General features: G+C 35.2%; 1 protein-coding gene across 3 annotated transcripts in view; it reads right to left on the reverse strand.

The window, feature by feature from the left end:
• LOC110036203 (bifunctional aspartokinase/homoserine dehydrogenase 1) overlaps positions 1-23,365 on the reverse strand; it is a 59,540-nt gene that overhangs the window by 1,119 nt on the left and 35,056 nt on the right. For 2 of the 3 annotated variants that reach the window (XM_020740598.1, XM_020740597.1), the window contains exons 8-11: positions 18,630-18,670; positions 18,281-18,334; positions 17,861-18,024; positions 3,486-3,555 (exon numbers count right to left, since the gene is read on the reverse strand). In XM_020740598.1, coding sequence (XP_020596257.1) covers positions 3,486-3,555; positions 17,861-18,024; positions 18,281-18,334; positions 18,630-18,670 — 329 coding nt within the window. The remainder of the gene's footprint in view (positions 1-3,485; positions 3,556-17,860; positions 18,025-18,280; positions 18,335-18,629; positions 18,671-23,365) is intronic. The other variant, XM_020740599.1, reaches the window with a different exon arrangement.

A 23,365-nucleotide genomic window follows, 5' to 3' on the forward strand; every position in this document is an offset into this window, starting at 1 on the left:
ATGTATGTGGCTACAATGCGGGAAAATAAAAAAAATCGAGGATTAGGAAGGACAATGAGTGGGCAATTGTTACGCCGGCGCCTACAGGCATTTTAGTACTTTATTAGTTATTATTGTGGGGTATAAATAGAGCTTATTATGCTTAGGGTTAGGGTATGTTATGAGATTATTGCCTTGAGTCTTAGGATTAGGGTTTTGGGAGAGATCGTCTTCCTCCGAATTATAGGTGTTTATCTTTTATGCATTCGAGTTTTGTTGTTTGGTTTCTTGTAATAATATATTTTGTTTGCCCTAATTTCTGTAGAAAATTATCTTGGTTTGTATCAAATTGGTATCAAAACCTATGATTATGTAAAGGATCTCCAATGTAAAATTGTTAGGATCTATGTGAAAGGATCACAGAGCAGAAGGATCGTGAAGCAAAAGGCGTATAGGATCGCGAGATACAGGGCATCATCAGAAACATTCGCGACCGGGAACTGATGGGATCGCTGCTTACAGGGGTAGGGATCGCTGCTTACACGAGGCTTAAGTCGCGCCTTCCTGAAGAAACACTTAAAGCAGACACGAATTCACTCAGCAGAGAAACAAACGATGGTATCACAGTGTACCTATATGCTCGATATAGTTGCGAACGAGCTATATGGGAAGCAAAATTGGGATCTTCAGCCTTTGTGATCAAACCTCGTGATAGATTCGTGAATCGAGCTAGCTTGGAAACCATCGACGTGAAATGTGTGAATCATTCGATCTAGGAGGTTGACATCAGGATCAAGCGTGCCCTAGCGACCGAATCGCGCGAATTTGATCTATAAAATGACTGGATCGCGGATCATAATGACCTAATATCGCGATATAGTTGTGATTCAAGCTAGCTGGGAAGCCAACTTCTATTTCTGTGATAAAAAAAGTCTTGGAAGTAACGACGGACAAAAGACTAAATGTTTTGAAGAAAATTTTGAATGAAAAAGTGAGCAAAATCTATGGAGGGGCAGTTCTCGTACATGGAAGGTAGATTGAGAGGAGATTCACGGTCATGAAAAAAATGATGAAGATCGTTGAGCTTCACGCAAACCCACCGTCGCCTGCCATGAGATCAAACAATGACATCTGGAGAGGATGCGAGCAGCAAAAATCTGAAAGATTTGCTTGACATCAGGGCAGCATTGTTGCTTTAGGTGTATTAGGAGCTGCAGGATTGAGCGCAAGATATGGGGGTAGACTCGAGAGGAAACACAAGGAAGCAAAGTTGTGAAAACATGACCGAACATGGAATTAGAAGAAATAAAGGTTCGAGATTCAATGGTTCAAATGGGTTTGAAACAAAGGTTGAACCGCATGACGAAATAAATTTTTTAAATTTTGTAATATAAATAAAATAATAGAATAATGATATATTAATATTATTTTTATTCATTAAACAAATAGTATTTTAAAATAAGAAAATACTTTTAAATATTTTGAAAAATATTATAAATAAAAATTTTAAGACATTATATTTTTCCCTTTTTATAATTTAAATATCTTATTTATGATCATCTGATCAAAATTAAAAGGCTAAAATTGAATAATATTTGAACCGATCGATTCTTTTAAAAACCGGACCAGTTCACTGATTCTCCGATTCAACCCTGATTTTGATCGGTTCAATCCTGGTTCTATGCATAAATGATTTTGAGTTTGGACAGAACCGGTCGAATGACCGGATCACGATTGAACCAGTTGGTCTGGCCTGATTTTTAAAACCATACTTGGAAGTAATATGTGACATCCATATGTTTGGAACAAAGGGAAGCATGTCGGATTTAACAAAGGAGTTGGGAGGGGATTCGAGCAGCAACGTTTGGAGGGAAATGTGTGATGTCAGGAAGTTTGGAACAAGCGACAACAGGCAAAATGAAAGTTTGGAACAAGAGACAACAGGCAAAACGAGATAACATGCGATTCATAGCTGGAAAAGATCGATTCGAAAGAATTCAGTCAGGAATAGGGAACATGGTGGGTGGGACCCGGTGAAGTGTTGCATCCAACTGCACTAGTGCTTTTGTTGTTGCAACCTTTCAAGACAAGTGGAGCAATGATGTGAAAGGGATATGTGGAGATCAACAAGGAAAGTTTAAGGAATTGATTTTAACACTCCAAAGTATTTAGGAGGGAGACAAGATAAGAGTGATTTGTGGTGACCCCAATTTGTGCTAGACTTTGGTAAAGCTCAAGACCAATGTGAGGGCATTCAAGATGTATGACTGGAATTCTTAACCGAGTTGCATAGCATGGAAGATGAACGTGATATGAAGTTCGTAGAGATTACGACGATCGATGAGCTACTGGAGGAGTTGTTTTTGGGTTGCAGTATTCTCCAAGATTGACTTGAAGTCAGGGTACCAACATGTTTGGATGAGGTCGAAGGATGTGCACAAGGCTGCATTTCAAACTCACGAGGGTCACTACGAATTTTGGATTAAATGGAAAGAGTTGTCAGATGAGAATGCCACATGGGAGCCAAACAACTTGATCAATTAGCAGTTCTTTTTATTCCAAACTTGAGAGCAAGGTGTCTTTTTGGGAGGGTAGTGTTGTTACATCGGCGCGTAAGACAATTTAGTCTTTCATTAGTTATTATTTTGGGTATAAATAGGGCCATTATGATTAGGATTAGGGTATGCTATGAGATTGTTTTCTTGAGTCTTATGATTAGGGTTTTGGAAGAGATTGATTGTGTCTCGAATTGTAAGTGTTTATCTTTTATGCATTTGAGTAGTATTGTTTGGTTACTGAAATAAAATATTTTTTTTGTCCTAATTTATGTGAATAATCATCTTGATTCGTATCAGCAATCTCAAAGGAAGAAGCTACTCGAATCAAACACTTAAATGGAATTGTTTGAATGAATGTAGGATAATTCAAAAAGTAAAATATACTGTAAGGATGATTGGATGGGGATGCTGATCTCAAATACCTAAAAAAAGAGATGACCATCTAAAATTTGTGGTCCATCTCTTTTGGTCTAAGGGGTTGTTTGGTTATCAAAAAATGCAATTTAGAGCAAAGTGTCAAAATAGCCCTCCGAATGTTAATGGTGTCATTTTAGTCCCAAAGTTTATAAAAGTGTCACATTAGTCCTCAGATTCTTTAAATTAGGTTTGTAATAGTCCACCATGGAGACTAAGCGGACTAAATTGACACTTGTATAGAATTGACTAATATGACCCCTTCCAAAAAGTCGGGAACTATTTTGACTCATTTTCTCTTGCAATTTAATGTCATGTAAATTTAAAAAGGTTGTTTGTTTTGCATCTTTAAAAAGATTTCTGTAAATGAAGTTTTTTTTTCAAATAAAAAAATGGCATCTATATGATGTTCGATCAGGGTCATCTAAAGATGTAACTGATGTCTTATAAATTACAAACAAATATAATTTGGTTCACCATGATTAATAATAAAAGATTTAAAACTCGGTAAAGCAAAAAAAAAAAACATTATACCATGTTGTCACTTCCTCTTAATCTGCCCAACGGAGAATCCTTTGGAAGCTCTTGTAGCCCAACTTGGCAGCTGCAAGGATGTGAAACATTAACAAAATGTTAACATCTTAGGGGCTATTTGGGATCACTCTTGGTTTTTGTTTCCTATTTTTTGTTTTTATTTTATTTTGTTTATCTTTATATTTGGATTAAAAAATATTTGGTTATGGCATGTGTTTTTAAAACAATCAAAATATTTTTAGGATTTTTGAGTGTTTTTAAAAACACAGTGATTTGTTTCTAAAAATAAAAAAAATATATATATATATATAAATTATACTATCCAAACCTGTTTTCAAAAACAAAGGTAAAAATAAAAAACAAAAGTGATGCCAAATGGGCCCTTAGATTATGAAATAACTGACCGTTAGTCATCCAAATAATGGTTAAAGCAGTCACTCTGAGCACCAGTAAATAATAAGAAGTGTGCAGAAAAAATAAAGAACTGAAATTATGTTTCAGGTGAAAATAAGTTGTTTTTCCTCTGCCTCTGTTCCTCCAAAAGCGTCAGAAAGAAGTAGATGAAGAAAATGAGGAAATGGCCAACAATATAATGTTTTACAGACTTGCTACTAAAATTGTTACTGGCCATATAAAAACCCAGGTTTTTGGCATGGGAAAAAAAGGAATTTAGAGGAACTTCGTTAGGTTGAAATCTATGGAATGGTTTCAACGAATATAGGTTAGTGGAGAAAGAAAATTACTGCTAACTTAAAGTCAAATTAGGATTAAATTTCAACCAAATTAGGGTTAAGCTGAGCTTGGAGTTGTGTTTGGTTGCCTCTGTTGTAACATAGAGTTCATAAGCTGGAGTTGAGGAACCTCTTTGCAATGCAGTGGTAAAATTGCGTACATTAACCCCTTCCCTAACCTTATATTGGTGGGAAATTGACGAAATAAGTGCACACAATATTTTCTTTTAATTCATTAGCAAAAACTATTATGTTGCAGTAATGTACCTTCAAATGCTATTGATAGTTTTTTGGGAAAGGCATTTCGGTCTTTTGGTGCATAACTTCCTTAAACACCTGATCTGATTGTCCATGTTGACCCCCTTGATCATAGGTGATTTTCTAAGGATTTGATTGCCTTAATGACCTCAAAATTGATGATCTTAGGCTCTTTCAATTCAATTGATAATCCAAAGCTTTTAATTATGCTTCAACGACTTGAATTGGGGTTGATTGAACCCAGATTGAATCAATTTTAGAGTCGTAGGTTTGTCTTGCCGAGATGATCAGTTTAATTATAAATTTAATAAATCAAAGCTTAAATGATCGTGAGTTTATTGTAAAAATGCATCGAGATTCATGCTTGATCATATAATTTCTAGTGACATAACAGTACTTGTTCAAGGTTTTATTTAGATATTTGCCTATTTGACATTGCCAATCCTCCAAGGTTTCTGCTTCGAAAAAAATATCATTGGTCCTTGTAACACAACAGAGAATTCTTTGTAAAATAAAAATGGAAGCAATAATCGAGTTCAATTTAAAAAAGTTGACAAGCCAGGTCACTGAAGAAGGCCCAAATAAATTTTTATTAGGCCAAAATTAATATCAATTCAGGCCTGTAAGCAAATACACAAGTCTAGGTAATCCAGGCCGATTCTTAAGAGACTATTTGTAATTTCACTGGTTCCATTTTTGGAGAAGAAGAAAGTTCTATAAAACATGCATGTATTATGGATTGACAGTTCTTTTGAGAAGTCACTGGCGATATAAACTAAGGAATTGCATAGGGGACTATAGGAGAAAAGATAAGATAACTAAAAAATATATTTGGAGTATTTCATAATTGTGATGCCTACATCAACATCAATATGCCATTATCGTCATATCTTAGTGATGCATGATGCCCTAGGTTCTAGGTTTCACCACTACAAACCTAGAATGAGATGTACAAAGAATCACAAAAAACCACCGACGCAGGAGCTTACTGCACAAAATTACCACAGAATTATAACTGCTACAATACTGCGGGAATAGCTATTACAGGAGACAACCGCCGACATTTGTTTGGGTGGTGCTTTGACTTATACCTCTTCCAAGGCGGTGTTTATTTTTCCTATTCCCCTTCTGAACCCTCCCCACACCACTCCCTGTCGTTGTTTCTTGCTACAACTGCCAAGGACAGTTGCCGACACTATCCTTCCTGCAGTTTCTACATTCCAGCGCACATTACCTTCAATTCCCTGCAGTTTCTACATTCCAACGCACATTACCTTCAATTCCCTTGCTCCCGCTTGCTGCCATTGCTGTTACAGCCAACATAGATCCTCTCCCCTTCCCAACGGCTGCTGTCAAAGTCATCCCGGACTACGTCCCTGCCACCTAACCCTTGTCCCAAGCATCCTGCACCACCTCCCTGCCACATATCTATTATTCCAGCCTCCGAGAATCAAAATTTCACCTTGTTGTCGCCTAGGGGTGTAAGTGAGTCAAGCCGACTCATGAGCCAGATTGAACTCGACTCGATAAGTGGCTCATGAACCGAGCTCGATGAGCTAACAAGCTAAAGCTCAAGCTAGCCCCGACTTAACTTGTTAGCTCGCGAACTAGCTCATTATTAATATAAAATATACTCTAAATATATTAAATTTGAAGAATGTTTCTTCAAAGTACTTAAAAATGTTAAAAAAATATATTTTATATTTTATATTTAATGATTTCTTATTATTTCTTATTATTTCTCTCATAATTACTCATTTTATTTAATGTTTTATTATAACACTACCTTCAAGTAGTATCATTTTCTCCCTTTTATACTAAACAAGCGATCTCTTGAGCCGGCTCGAACTAGTTGACTTAAGCTTGAGCTCGAGATCGAACTCGATAAAATTAATCAAGCTACAGCTCAAACCGAGGGTGGATTGAGCTCAACTCGACTCGTTTGCACCCCTACTGTCGCCCAAGATAGGAAGGACATGTTTTCCAGTTATCATATCCGCCCACTTGCTTCATGCTCCCACCTTATCGCCACCTTCCAAACCCTCGCCGATCACCACCACCACCCCAAAATTCCACTATAGTTTGATAATTTGTGTTGTGTGTGTTGGAATTTCAAAATATCAGGTGTCGGGCTGGTATATTTTTCCTTTTAAGTGTGTCAATTGTAGTTAGTTATTTGCATTCAATAATAATATTTGTTTTTCCTATTTTGGTTTAGGTTAACTCCGGTATCAATTGATATCAGAGCTAGCCTAACCGTAGTCTTATCCTAAGGTTTCTACATCCACTAATACCCAATCCTATCTCCACTTGAATTTTTTTTTCTCACCCTACATCACCCTTACACACCTCCTTCCACCGAACCACACCCAGAACCTAATTATGTCGCCAATGAGATAATCGTTGAAAGCTTGATCAAGGGGAAATGACAAGTTGTCTTTTATGAGAAATCCACAAAGAAGAGTCGAAGGGATCGAAAATATATCAACTAAAACCAAGTTTTACCTCCTACAAGAGAAAGCAATCTGGATGGGTCACCCATAGCCACATGACGACTTATTAGATCAAAGTAATGGAGTAAATCTCTTCCTCTATGCAGATTCTAGAGATAAAGAAACTCTAACTCGAAGATATGACTTGAAATATCTGGGAAGCCAGAATTTTGAAGTAAAGGTGGATTTGCCATGTTTCGAGGCCACATGGACCCATCAGTTGAGTCCATCGAGTGGTACTAGACCTTAGAATACGTCTTTGAGTGTTGGGACATCTCATCAAACGGAATGGTGAAATTAGTCACCAGCAAGCTAAAAAAGAGTGCATTATTTTGATGGTAAAATTTGAAATACCTATGCCAGCGAGAAGGAAAAGATAAAATTACTAACTGGTTCAAGATGAAATGAGAGAAGCAATGCCGGTTTCTATCGCTTACTACAGACCAGATGTTCAAACCATAGCTTTAAAAGTCGGGAGACCATATCATCGGATGCCCATCACATCTTACAGGCAGGGTTTAACCCCAAGATCTTACAGTCAGAGTACACTCAGGGAAACATCCATGTTAACCCCACTCGAGGAGACACTAATTCGAAGTAGAAAACAAAGAGCATCGACCAACATGCCAAAATCTGTTTCTGTCAGGAAGTGTTTCAGGTGTTACAAATTTGAGAATATCGAATCAAATTGCACAAGCAAGAGAACGATCTCTTTCACGAATTAAGGCTCCATTTAAAAAATAAATAGTGATCCCGGAGAAGATGAAATCTTCACAGATGATTATGAACTTCGAGCCGACAAGAAAGAGAAACCAATGAATACAGTTGAATCCAAAAGAGAAACTTCAGTTGAGTTGACAGTAACTATTCTAGATGCTAGTGAGTCTAAGGTAATAGGAATACATGCATAGTATGAGATTGTGGTATCTCGAGCTATCGTTTTACATTGTTGAGAGAAGCATTAACATGATTGATATTGGATGCTCAAAAGGGCCCAATTTTGAGGAGCCGATTACAAACACAGAGCAATCTTAAATACAAGAAATGTAGACTTTTCATATAAATATCTACTTCCGGAGTTGCCCTTACTGAGGGAGTACCAATATGTCTGAAATGAGACTCTTTTGTGCTACTTCTGAAAGTCAATGAGTCATTGGGATATTAAATTCAGTTCCGTAGTATATCCACCGACAACTGATTAGGTGGGATGGATGATCCATGTCCTTTCAGAGAAGAAGAAGATGCCTCTCTTGAGTGGTTATACTTCAATGTGGTCCAGCCTGCTATAGATTTTGTTCGAGAGTTAATTCCTCCTTACATGCTTGTTTATCAGATACACTCAGATAAGTGCAAAGAGTATAAAAAGTCAAATACAGATTTGATGGCTCAAGGTTTGGTTCATGAAGATACATATCCACGTACAGTTCCAGTTATGATTGTGTCAGAATAGAATTGATACTTATTCTATCAAAATATGCTTTGAAATGCAAAAGGCAATAAGTTAACTTACCAAGAGATACAATGTTTTTGCCACCTTCAACGTGCAGGCATGACGTCAGACAATGAGGAGACAAACTTCAACGGATGAGGTCGAAGCTCCCCCCAACCCTAGGAGGTTAACGCGGGAGCTTACCACACAATTATCGCGATATTGTCGTTGCTTCAACACCCCTGGAATAGCTATCACAAGAGATGGGTCGAAATAATTTTGTTTTCCTTATGTTTTATTTTCTATTATCATTCATTACTTTTTAGTCATTTCCCATATATGTGTTGTATTAAGGTTTGAGTATCAGTTTTTTAAGTGTTTTGTTTAAGACAGCTACCAACGTCCATTTTCGCACTTTGAGGGCTTTATCCGAGTGTTTGGGTGGTACTCCAGTTGTATCCCTCTATCGAGGTGTTTATTTCCCTATTCATCTTCTACACCCTCCCCACACCGCTCCTCACTATCGTTCCCTACTGCAACCGCCCAGAATAGTTTTCCACGCTATCCTTCCTGTAGTCTCTGCATTCCAGCCCATCTTTCTTGCAATTCCCTCGCGCCTGCTTACTACTACCGTTGTTCCAACCATCATAAACCCCCTCCCCTTTCCATCTCCTGTTGTCCCAATCATCTCAAACTACTTCCCTACCACCTAAATGTTGTCCCAACACTCCTGCACCACCTCCCTGCACATTCTGTCATTCTAGCCCTTGAGAACCTACATTTCACCTTGTTACTGCCCCGGACAGCAAGGACCCGTTGTCTAGTTATCATATCCGCACACTTGCCCAGCGCTCCTACCTTATAGCGACATTCCAAACCCTCGATGATCACCACCACCACCCCTAGATCCCACCGTAGTTTGATTATTTGTGTTGTGTGTATTGCTATTTCATATTTTTAAGTATCGTGTTGTTATATTTTCTCTTACAAGTGCGTTGAGTGTAGCCATCTATTTATTCTCAATAATAATATATATTTTTCCTATTGTGATTTGAGTTAACTCTAGCATCAACCACAGTTCATATTAACCAAACTATCAATTTGGTAAAAGGTTAGCGCCTTTCAATGTAAAAAACACACACACAGTGCATTAATTCAAAATAATAATTTCATAGTTGCCAAATTTTCAAAATCAACAAAAAAATTTGAGAACAAATATAAATTTTCACAATGAAATAGATTTACACCATAAAAGAAATAGCATTTACTGAACTTTAAAAAAATCTCAATCCTACAAAAATCTCTAAATAATTTAGAAGTTCAAAGATAAAAATCACCAATAGATAGATCTATACCTCATGTTAGTACAACAATAGACAACAACAACGACAACGACAAGCCTTTATCCCACTAAGTCGGGTCAGCTATATGAATCCTTTTACTCAATTGTGTCATACTGAGTGTCATATTTTCATTTAATTCTAATAAATTAAGCTCATTTTTATAGATTATGTCCAGAACTTGTTTAGGTCTACCTCTGTCTTTCTTACACAAGTCGAATGTAAAATATCTACTCTCCTAACTGGATCATCAGACGATCGTTATTTAATGTGACCAAATAATCTTAAGATGAGTCTCTTTAATCTTGTTTGCCACTGGAGCTGCACTAACCTTTTAACGAATACATTCATTTGGCATTTTTGTCTCTAAGTATTAAGACACTAATCCACTTGAGCATTCTCATCTCAGCAACATTTAACTTAGTTTTATCCTTCTCTTTTAAAGGTCAAAATTCTGGACCATAAAGCATTTCAAGTCTCAACACTATCTTATAAAATTTTCCTTTTAAGTTTAAGTAGTACCTTTCTATCACATAATAGGGCTAATGCATTCCTCCACTTCAGTCATCCAACTTGAATTCTACTAATAACATCACTATTTATGTAATCATCACTTTGAACAATAGATCCAAGATATCTAAAACGTTCAAATCTTTTAATGATTTGATCACCCATACTTACAACTCTGTCACTAGATCGATTATTATTAAAATTACATTCCATGTATTCAATTTTAGTTCTACTCAAAGTCTACTCAAAGAAGGCCTTTAGACTCCAATGTAGACCTCCATAATTTAAGTTTCCCCTAAACTCTTTTTTTAGTCTTACCCAAAAGAAGGATATCATCAACGATAAGCATACACCAAGGTACACACTCTTGTAAATGTCCATTAAGAACATCCATCACTAAAGCAAAAAGATATTGGCTTAAAGTTGATTCGTAATTTAGTCCAATAAAAATAGAAAAATACTTGGTCACTCCTATTCGAACATAAGTAACAACAATAATATACATATCTTAAATTACTTGAATATAAGTCATATCAACACATTTCTCTTCTAGAACTCTCCAAAGAGCTTCTCTTAGAACCTTATCGTAAGCTTTTTCTACATCAATAAAAATCATATGTAGATCCTTCTCATTCTCTCTATATTTCTCCATCAAACCTCTCAATAAATGTAGAGCTTCCATAGTAGACTTACCTAACATAAATCTAAATTGATTATGAGAAATTTTGTATCACGTCTTACCATATGTTTAATTACTCTCTCCCGTAATTTTAATGTATGACATATTAACTTAATTGTCTATAATTTGCATACTTTTGTGCATTTCCTTAAATACTCTTTCTCCACTTAGACATCTTTAAGTTTTTTAAATAAAATTAAAAAATTTAGTCAACCAAGAAACTCTCAAATCTCCTTAATATTTCCACATCGCAATTGGAATATTATCAGGTTCGACTGATTTTCCACCCTTATTTTTCTTTAATGCCCCGTCAACTTCATTTTTACTAATGCGACGGTTAAAAAATGTTTTATTATTATTAATGATATTAAGATCGTTAAGGTCTATCATATTCTCAGAAACCTTATTAGAAAGTTTATTAAAATATCTCACCCACTAATGAATATCTTCCTCTAAGAAAATCAGTTTTAGATTTTCAACTTTAATACACTTCAATTAAATCTCTATTTTTATTTTCTCTTTGTTTAACTAATTTATATATAATTTTTAAACCCTTTAGTATCTAATCTATTATAAATATCACTAAAAACACAATTCTTAGTGTCATAAATTATCCTCTTAGATTCCCTACGACCACATTATATTTTCCCAATTCTTTAAGATCTTACATTTAAAACTTTTTTTATAACAAAATTCTTATCTTTTATCTTTTCTTGCACATTATTCCACCATCACCAATTTTTATTTATAAAAAAATTTCTTTTTAATTTTTCAAGTACACCTTTTGTCAATTGTTTAATAATGTTTGTTACTTTATCCCATATAGAATTAACATCTTCGTGAACATTTCAAATCATGAAGTTTACTATAAAAAAAATTTATTTGTCTTTTAAGTGCCCCCATTTAATTTTATGATAATGTTTGATTGTATTTTTAATTTTTCATTTTTCAACTCTTCAAAATCTAGAACTAGTAATGATTGTTATGTACTTAAATTTTAACTTAAAATGACCTTACAATCTTTACATTCTCGAAGATCTCTTTTTTTCATAAAAAAATAATCAATTTGTGTAATAATATGTTGATCTCTTAATTAGATTCTTTCTTATAAGTAGTAATATGATGATGTCTTTTCTTAAATAAAGTAATAGCAGCAACAAAATCATAAAGTAAAGAAAAATTTAATATAGTTCAAAATTCTTCATTAATTACTCCAAAACCATAGCCACTATAAATATTTCTAAAATCTTCTACCACTCTACCAAAATGTCTGTTTAAATCTCCTAAAAAAATTTTTCTTCAAGAGGTATCATTTATATTATTTCTTCTAAATCATTCCGAAGCATTTCTTTTGAACTTATATCTAAATCTACTTAAGGAGCATGAGCATTTATGATATTAAAAAAATCAGTATCAATAATATTCTATAATGCTATAATTTTATCTCTAATTCTATCAATTTTTACAATATTATCTTTTAAACTCCACAACATCCTTCTCTTCTACTGCTTCTATCACAACTCGACACCGACATCTACGTCGCCTCTTCACCTTTCTCCTTCTTCGAATGCGCATGCACTCCCGCACTAGCCTCCTCTGCACGATAGTAGCGCCGCCTACTCCTCTAACTTCTTCTCTCTGATGATGTCGTGAATCAAACCTAGCAATGCAAGAAGATTGGGCAAAATGGTTTTCCCACAAGTTTTCTCCCTCAACGCTGCCATTTGACTCTCTTGGTAAGTTCCTATTTCTTTCACGACAAATTTATAGGAAAACTTACCAGTTCGATTTCCCGACCTTATCGCTTCTTCTCTCCCCTCTTTGGCTTCTTGAGTCTCGCGATTCCTTTTCTTCGGCTCTTCGTTTGCCTGACTCTTCGTCTTCTCTCCTGCTCAACAAGTCGATTCTTCTCCCCCGGGACATTACAATATGGATGCCAATATAATGCAATAAAAGGATGCTAAACAACCAAATATGACTACAACATCCAGAGGGAAAAAAACTTATAAGGCGAAAATACATACACAGCACCCCAACTCTTATGCATTTACCTATCTCACACCCAAACTTTCATTTTCACAAACCAAGCACCTAGCTTATCTTTTTCAGCACTCTCCAACAGTGAAATCCAAATTTTCATCCATAAGTAAGGTGCTCATTTTATAAAAAAAAAGAGTTGGGTGTCACAGTTAAATGCATTAGAATTGGGTGTTGTGCATGTAAATTTCCAAACTTATAAATGGAAAAGTCGAAGAACACAGCCTAAAGAGCAACAATACCACCTACACAAACAAGATAGTAAAGAAAACCATAGATGAAAAGAGCCGCACATGACTTATGTAACTAGAATTACAACAAAAAAAGGAAACTAGTAACAAATAGTAGGAATGACTTCAACAACAATACCAACAAGAGCTACATATTGTGAATTTTCAAATGAGCGGCATTAAAATAGTCTTCTGACTATTTACATGAGGCCATTTTTATTCTTAGAGTCTATAAATGTGTCAAATTAGTCCCCAGTCCTTCTTAATATGGGCTAAAATAATCATCATACTATTTTAACTCACAATAAAAAAATCTGAGGATTGAATTGCACTTTTATACTCTGGGATTAAAATGGATCCCTACAAAAGTAAGAGAACCATTTCGAAGCTTTTCTCCTTTTCATATTAGTGGATGGACAAAATAGACGATTAGTCGCAGAATTGTTTGAGATCAAAACCAAGCTTCACAACCTCTGTCAATGAGAGCCAAGTGTCAACCAGTACTTCAACACTGACAAAGTATCGGCTAAAATTAGATATATTTGAAACATGTGTGAAAATGTCCACAAGATGTCGTGACCTTAAATCCATCATTGAGCAAATACTTCACAGGAGACTCAGAAATTGGATGATAGAAATTGTCCTTTGTTAAGAGGACCATCAAATTCCTAGTAGGGCTGACTCAAAAATTGGATGAGGTAAGAGGGAGAATTAGGGGTACAAAGCCTCTTCCGTCTCCCTCTGAAGTATTTGCTGAAGTCGGGAGAGGAGAATAGAAAGAAGCTAATGTTAACCTGAAATGGGGGTTCACCAGACACTGGAAGTTTAGCTCTGTACATCCATAATTTTTCCTATGACTCAAAGGACAAGAAGAACCATCTTATATGTGATTATTGCAAGAAAATTGGGCATATTAAAGACAAATGTTGGAAATTTCATGAAAATGCTGCTGACTAGAAACTTGGACACAGAAGTAAGAATCAGGAGAGAAAGAGAAAAGATGCTATCACATCTGAAGGGTCGACCGAATCATTCACCAAGGAACAACTTGAAGTACTACAGAGACTCCTTGGAATTAATTCAGAACAGTACACCAATCTCGTGACCACTAAAGTAATATATCATTCTCTCATCTTGCCAATAATGGGAGATTCATAACTTGGATCATAGATGCAAGAGCCTATAATCATATGACCGGAGACATCAATATTTTGGTCAACTATCAAGATGCTTCTACATCAAGATCAGCAAGACTTGCAGACAGATCACCCTAAAAAATTAATGGGAAAGGATATGTAAAGCTCTCTCAAGATATTACTCTTTCTTATCTTATATATTCCACAATTAGACTGTAATTTGATTTCAATCAGCAAGCTTACGCATGATATGAAATGTATAATTAAATTCCTTTCAAGCTCTTGTGAATTTCAGCCGGCCAAATTAGATAAGGTGATTAGCAATGTTGAAATGCATCAAAGCTTATGCATGCTCAAAGAAAATCTCTCTCTAATTGATCCCACATTCATATGTCCCTCAAATTTTTTAGTGCACTGAGGTTATATCTGTCGAAAAATAGATCATGTTATGCCATTGTCATCTAAGTCATCCTAATTTCAATTATATTGCAAAGTCATATACACACTTGTTTATCAATAAAAAATCTAATTTTTATCAATGTGAGACTTGTGAACTTGTCATACATACTAGAAATAGTTATCCTATGATTCAATATAAACCCTCACATCTTTTTTTTTTCATTAACACAGTGATATTTGGGGACCTTCAAAGATAAAAACTCAAATTGGGGCAAGATAGTTTGTCTCATTTATTAACGACATACTAAAATTACTTGAGTATTTTTAATGAAAGAAACATGTGAAACAACCAAAATCTTCCAAACCTTTCATAATATGATTCAAACTCAATTTCAATGCAAAATTAGATTCTCAAAACTAATAATGCAAAGAAATATTTTAACTCAGTCATTGGGTTCTATCTTTCAAAAAATGGTATCATCCATGTGAGTTCATGTATTGATCACCACAACAAAATGGGATAACAAAGAAAAATAACAGATATTTACTTGAAATATCCCACTCAATTATGATTTCTCATCAAGTTTTAAAGCATTTTTGGGGGGAAGTAGTTCTTACTGCAACATATCTTATCAATTGAATGCCTAGTCGGATACTTAACTTCAAACTACAACTTCATATTTTGATAGTTACCTATCCACACATCAGAGCTCTCTCCAACTGTACAACTTAAAATCTTTGGATGTGTATCATTTCTTCACATTAATTCCCCAGCCCCAAACTTGACTGTAAATCTATCAAATGTATTTTCCAACCAAAAAAAGGGTATAAGTGTTATTGTCTTGTTATAAAAAAAATATTACAGCTTCATGGATGTCATATTTTTTAAAAAATCAATCATACTATTCCAAATTTGATATTCTAGGGGAGTGCAAATGACCATCAATTTTGGGATGCAATTGATAACAGCTACACAACCAACCCACCTTCTCTTCCACCTGACTCTCCTACTCTTGTTGAGGATATTCAACTAACCCAACCAGTAGCCAATAACAAAAACCTTCATGTGTACACTAGGAGAAAGAAAAACCTTGAACAGGTGGAAGACAACTTGCAAAGATAGAAATGCTTGAACCAAAATCAGAATCCACATGTACATGAAATTTTGGGTGATGAGTATAGTAATCATGAGTTATCCTCTTCCTTTTCTAGTGATGATGACATGGAAAGCGGTACTAGTACCCAATTCAGGAGTGTAGCTTATGAAAAACTATCCTTAACATACAAAATATTTATATCTAGCTTTGATAATATATAGATTCTTAAATCAATTCATGAAGCTCTTGAAAATTTAGAATGAAGGAAAGCAATTGAAAAGGAGATTCGAACACAAAGTCATAATGACACATGGACTCTTACTAAACTCCCTTAGGATAAGAAGTCAGCTGGATGAAAATGGGTGTTCAACATCAAATATAAAGCTGATTGAGTCTTGAGAGATTCAAAGTTGGACTTGTTAAGCCAATGAGATTGCTGAATACTATCAAAGTTCTTTCAATAGCAGTCAATAAATAATAAGGATTGCATCAACTTGACATAAAAAATATATACTTGAATAGGGATTTAGAAGAAGTATGCATGGAAATACCATCAAGACTTAAGAATGATTCCAATAAAAATTTAGTATACAAACTCAGGAAGTTTCCTTATGGGCATAAGCACCAAGGGAGTGGTTTGAAAGATTTGGTAAAACTATGGAATCCAATGGATATTCTCAGTAAGCTAATCGCGCATTGTTCATAAAACACACTCAAAGAGATAAAATCATTGCACTGATCGTATATGTGGATGACGTGATTCTTAATTGTGATGATGAAATAGAAATCATTAAAAGCAAAATGGTTGCCGTCGAGTTTAAAATCAAGAACTAAGGAAACATGAGATATTTTCCAGATATTGAGATAACAAGGTCCAAAAAAGAAATGGTTATGTCGCAGAGGAAATACATCTTAGACCTGTTAAAGAAAACATGCATGATTGGATGCAAACCTGTCGATACTCCGATAGAACCCTATAAGAAGTCTAACAAAGTATATCAGTGGATAAGGGAAGATATCAAATATTGGTATGAAATTCATCTATCACATACTAGGTCAAATGTTGTATACTCTACCAGTACTGTGAGTCAACAAATGCATAGCCTAAATGAAGAGATACAAGATTTTGAGGTTTCTCAAGAAGACTTCTGGTAACGGATTTATTTTTGACAAAAAAAGAAACAGAGATGTGAAAATATACACTGAAACTAGTTGGTCTGAAGAACTCACTGATAGAAGGTCTACCATAGGTTAGTGCTCATATGCATGGGAAATCTTGTTCAATGGAGGAATAAGAAGCAAGTTATTATTTCGAGAAGCAATGCAGAATCAGACCATAAGACACTTTCCTTGGGGATCTGTGAAGGGGATCCGAATTCAAAAAGTATTAAGTGAACAAGGTTGTACTTACAATAAGCCAATACAGACGTTTTGTGACAGTCAAGCAACCATCAGTATTGCCAAGAATCGCATACATCATGACAGAACCAAACATATTAAAGTTAATAGACACTTCTCTAAAAAGGTCAATGGGGGAATTATACAACTAAACTATATCCTGAAACACCAACAAGTTGCTGATGTATTCACCAAAGCTCTTTCTTTCAACGCCTTCAAAAAATTCAATACCAAGCTTGGCCTTTACAACATCTACGATCAAACTTGAGGGAGAGTATGATAATCTGAGAAATTTTGGTTCTTTCCATATTTACCTATGAGCCGACCCCCACCTCCAAATCTTGGAAGATTTCATTGGAATTATGAAACCACGGATTAGTTTACTCCTTTCCTACTTTATATATTTTTAATTTTATATTTAGAGTTATTTTCTTTCCTAATTTAGGTGAGATATGTTTTGTAAGTTTGTAAATAAGGAAGGATTGATTTCCCTATATATGAAGTTGAAGTAGTAATTTCAAGAGAGGAAGTCAAAACAACTTCAACAATAAACTATATCTAAAGAGGCAAAAAAAAACATGAGAGAACACATCATGCTTATCTTGGATCATCACCATAAATATAAATATTTAAAATTACCTTGAGCCTTCTATTTTACACACATATCGGAGGATGTTTCCTCTAAAAGTAGCCACCTCAACTTTCTCTGCAACATCTCTATCAAGCAATGGAAGACCATGGTTGATGAAGTCTTCTATAGACATTGATTTAGGACCCATATCATCAGGGTACAATGAATCCACCTAAAATAAAATACAAGAATCAATATTTTTCATTTTTCTTTGAATTTGTACAACTGAAAAGGTTTTTGGTTTATATCCTTACACCAGAATATCATATGGCGTACAAAAGAATACATGATTCTACTGGATTTCATGTGTTAGCCGAAAAAGTTAGGCGTTGGAACAAGCCATCTTTTACTTTGTTGGGGTTATGCGCGCGCGAGCGCGCGTGTGTGCATGGGAGAGAGAGAGAGAGAGAGAGAGAGTAGTCAGTGACCTTAATATCTTCAAGGTTTATTCGTTGTCCAAGAAGGCGAGCAAGGATCAAGGCCTGCTTTTTACAATAATTATGAGAACCAATCATATAATTTTCACAAAAATGTTTGAATGCTATTAAAATTTGTGGTACAACCTAAAGTACATGAGCAATCAGTTCAGGTAAATCCAATGCAAGTCAAACCAATATGTATGAAGCCATCATTTATGTGTCGACCAACTTTTAGTAGATCACACTGATAAAACAACTAATCCATGCACCCACTCACGAGTGCTTAAGCACATCCAGTCTATGAATCTTATATAAGTAGAAAATTAAAGACTAATATACAAGAAACCAAACATCAGACCTTTCTGGCAACATCCATCCCACCAAGATCATCACGTGGATCTACAAAGACCAAACAGCAATTAAAACGGAACTTATGAGTTTGCTTCATGCAAGAAAAAATGTGAATTAAGAAAGCACATTACTAGGAATACCCTGAAAAAAAAAATGAAGAATTTTTTTTTATATATTTCATATATTACTATATTGGCTGAATCATGTAAATCTTCAAACTTCCACCTCATTAGTAAACCAATGGTGCATCAATAGCAGCAGTAGAGGACAGCAAACACATGGAGAAAGCACAAGAAAATATGAAACAGGATGAAAGTGGCACAGGGAAAAAAGCATTGTTAGTTTCTCAATCCATTAAACAGGCAAGTTGAGGCCAAAAAAAAAAATCTTCTCATCTTCTCACTTTAACACTAGTTCAAAAAAATCTTCTCACTTTAACACTAGTTCACACCCTCCATTCTATTGTTTTTCCTTGTACTTCTCAGTTTTATTGTGGGATTGACAAGAGCCTTCTTCAATTGCATGCCAAAATAATAACTTTTAGCTACAACATAATGAAGAATGATTACATATGCCTAAGCTAAGAAACATTAACACCCAATAGGGCTGTCATATCATCTAAAAATCCTGTTAAATATTAGGATGGCCAAACACTATAAGATAATATCATACATACAATTTGGTATGCAATAAATCACACCGCTACAGAAATTTCTCTCCCATATCTCATCAGCCTTATCACAAAAATTTCACGTTGGATTTATTCTTATTGAGTGGATGTACTGTTAAGTCTATATCTCGTGCAAACCTTTTTTTTTTTTTTTTTTTGAAATGAGTCATTAATCTTAACCTAACTGTAGAAGAATAAGTGATTAGAAAAGCTTGATTTATTCTTTCTTTCAATTGGTATTCATATAAAAAACTATAAATAAAAAGGTAAATAAATAATTAAATGAAAAAGGCTTTTAGTTATTTATCATTTGATTATTTAGAGATCTTCGATTGATGTCAAGGGAATCTGTGGGCTCATTCTTTCCCTTTTTGCATGTGAATTCCTGAGATAGGTATTTCCATATAAGCAATGAATCCATGGGCTTATTTGGAGATCTAATTTTCCTTATTTAGACTTTATTGATCTAATGGCTCTTAAACACTATTCATTTTCCTTCATAATCTTTTAGTTATGCTATTGTCGGTCTTATTGATGCATCTTCTACTAAATCCCCTAAATCAATTTTTAAGCACCTTGATGAGCTAATCACAGCATCTCTCTAATATAATCATATTATACTCTATCCTTCTTAGTCTTATCACATATGTTTCTAAACCTTAACTAGGTTAAAAGACTTTGTTTTCCTAGATCTCAATCTCAACATAGTTAAATTATACCATGGTTGGCCCAGGGTGTGGAAAAGCTGCAATTACTTCCTGCAACTGCGAACATCTGCCAGCCCACACCAAGCCTGCTAGCTGCTATTTTTTGTTCCTGGATCTCAAATTTTTTGCGTTTCCATCTGCAGTATCGTCTCCTGTCACCATCTCTGCTTTCCATGCAAGCTTGCTAATATTTACTTCACTTGACATATGAACGTTTTCATATATTTCCCACTAGATTATATAAGGAGTAGATTTGCTTTATACATTCATTACCAAATTAACTGAAACCGCTGCTTCATAGAAAGCTTACTTGTAAATGTTTATGATATTATGTGAGGGATGAAATCAGGTCAATCGCTCTATGAAACATTGGGCTCAAGAGTTTACAGGCTTTAACTTGTCTGTGTTACTCTCAAATATCTCGGGTTACTATTTTTACAGGGCGAAGGGAAGCAAATTCAATTTGAGGATGCGATGCCTAAAATAAAATGAAGACTACTTACTAGACTAATACTTTTTAATCATTCTGTGGCCACACTACTTTACTGAAATGTATTCTTAACTCCAACTCTTTTTATGCATTACAGGTTCTTAAAATGAAAACTAGCACCCAAATACTGCTTGAAAGGTGCTTTAATAAATTTTTGTTGCCTGGTGAGAAGCGGATCTTTAATTAGGTCAGTTGGAAGAAGTTGTGTGAACTTATCTTTCTTGGAGGGTTGAGTTTTAAAGAGCTTCATTATCTTGCTAAAATAAATTTTCTGAAACTTTGGATCAAATTATAAGCTAGATCTTCACTTTGGAAAATTTCCATGCATAATAACTATTGTAAATGAGTGCATCCTATGCTCATTTCTATAAAAGTTGGGGACTCTAGTGAGGAAGGGGTTGCTGAAAGTTAAAGGCAACGCTAAATCTTTTATTTGTTGGAATTTTGAACAAGGAAATTTATCCTTTTGGAGGGACAATTGGTTCATGTAGGAACATTGCTCTAGTGATGGAGGCTTGATAAGTGAAGCCTGTGTTTCTGATTGTTGGATGGCTAACTATTGGAACATGGATGTTTTAAATAATTTTGTTAATAGTGCTCCTACTAACACCATCTCCAAGATCTCTAAGCAGTCTTTCATTTTCTGTTCGTAATCTATGAAAAGGTGGTTTCGGGATCTTGCTCATATGCTCTCCATGGCAATGGGAATAATTTTTTAGGATTATTTCACTGCATTGCATGGAGTTTTGTCTTCGATTATAAGTTATTTTCGTTTATGTTAACATTGCAAAGTATGTATTTTGTTCCATGCTTGCTATGGTGGGGTTACTTATATAACAACTGCGAGCATTCTTCTGAGATCTAAAAGCCTGATTTTTTACTTTCTTATTAGAAGTGCTTGCTTGATTTTCATGTGCTCTCCCCGCCAGAAAATATATATGAGGCACTGTAAGCAGCTAAAAAGTTGGTTAAAGTTTGTGGGTTGCCCGTAAGAAACTGTCGGTCGCTGGAAGTGAAGTCCCGTCGCCCGCTTCGGAAGGACGTTTTAATTTACATATAATTTTGGAAAAATATGAAATCAAACTGATCTCATATTTTCCACAGTTTAAATGAAAGAGCGCTCAAAGAAGTCAAAAGAATAGGACTTTTCAACGAAATCGGACGAAGAGGTGTGAAAGGGGAAATGCTCGAACCTAGAACAATGTTGAGAAATCCAAATGAAGAGAAACTAGGGGAGACCACAGATCCAGAGGAGAACCTCAGTGACTTCCCAATCTATCCTATGATTTGGCTTCAGTTTCGAGAAGAAATTATTAAAGTGTTTCATCCTGCCAATTTTATTTAATTAGGGCTTATATTTACGTGACATAGTCACACAAATCGCTTGAAAGATATGAGGGTTTACGCCGTATCGAACGACAACCTCGGAACCTAGAACGAGTTAGGGCTTAAATTTCACAGTCTGACTATGCAAAGGCCTAACAGATAAAGTGAGGATTTATGTTGCGCAAAACAAACAACCTCGAAATCCTATGGCTTGTTATTTAATTTCTAGGAAAGGAATGATTTTGCTAGGGAAGACATGTTTTGCTGTTGAAGATGGTCGTGCTGCCCACCGCGCTAGCTCTAAGCTCACCGACGTGACGAGTTTAAGTTTTCTAGGATGTCCAGTTATAGTGTCAAATCAAACGGCCCTATGGTTGTAGTCCTCTAAATTTTCTATATAAAAAAGGAGGCATGTTTAAAGCTATATAGTATAAAGTGTGCAATGCATGAACAAACAGTAGAATGCATGTGGAAGAGTAACAGATAGAAACAGAAACAATATAATGCATGTGGAAGAGTAACAGATAGAAACAGAAACAATATAATGCATGTGGAAGAGTAACAGATAGAAACAGAAACAATATAATGCATGTGGAAGAGTAACAGATAGAAACAGGAACAATATAACATGCTATACAGGAAGAGCAGTAGCAGGTAGAAAACAAGAATAATATGACATTTTGTACAGTACAGTAGCAGGTAGGAACAGAAAAATAAAGTACTGAAAAATGTAAAGCAAACCTGTATGCCCGTGAGATCCGATGTTCGTTAAGTACAGCAAGCCTAAATGCATCTCAAAAGCAAAGTCCGGAAGAAAACGTCATCCAAGAAATCCGAAAAAGAGTGTAACAACGACTCATGACAAAAAACTCGAGAGAATCAACGAGAAGAGACTCAAATAAAAGAAAATCCTCAAAAATCTTGGAAAAATCCCGAAAGAAAGGAAAAGTAACACGAATGCCCTATCCCAAAGCTTCGATAAAACAAAACAAATAAAAGTTTGGATGAGGGGGACCGCAAGCACTCGTATGAGACTAGGCTCAGCTGTATATTTATTCTCGAGGGTCCACGAAGGCTGCTCGGTCACCCGAATGTATAGAACTCGCCACTCATCTAGAAATGTGTCTTGAATCTCACCTAGAGGGTTATTTCCCAACCTAAACAAGTATTCGTCAGGTGGACAACCAGCTTTAAAATGTATTTTAAAATTTATGTTTTTGACATACACACAAATTTTAAACATACAAAGAAGAGTTATCAATTTTTGTTTCGTAGAAAAGTATGTTTTTGCTTGAAAAGGGTTTATCAAAACTCATATATATTTTTTTTTAGAAATTTTTGTTGTCCACTAGTCGATTACATTGTCGGGCGTGGGACTGCCAATCATCTGAGGAGGTTCGAGTCAACTCCCGCTAGACTTATGTCGGCGATGGATACCATATCCTATTGTTCATCAAATGTCTGAATCTTAATGTTATAGTATAGGGCATATTTCTGCTCTATCTTCGGTGTGTCTTTATCATCACCACCGTACGCCCCAAAATGACTAC

The sequence above is a fragment of the Phalaenopsis equestris genome, unplaced genomic scaffold (genome assembly GCF_001263595.1).
Source record: "Phalaenopsis equestris unplaced genomic scaffold, ASM126359v1 Scaffold203729, whole genome shotgun sequence".
Classification (NCBI taxonomy): Eukaryota; Viridiplantae; Streptophyta; class Magnoliopsida; order Asparagales; family Orchidaceae; genus Phalaenopsis; species Phalaenopsis equestris.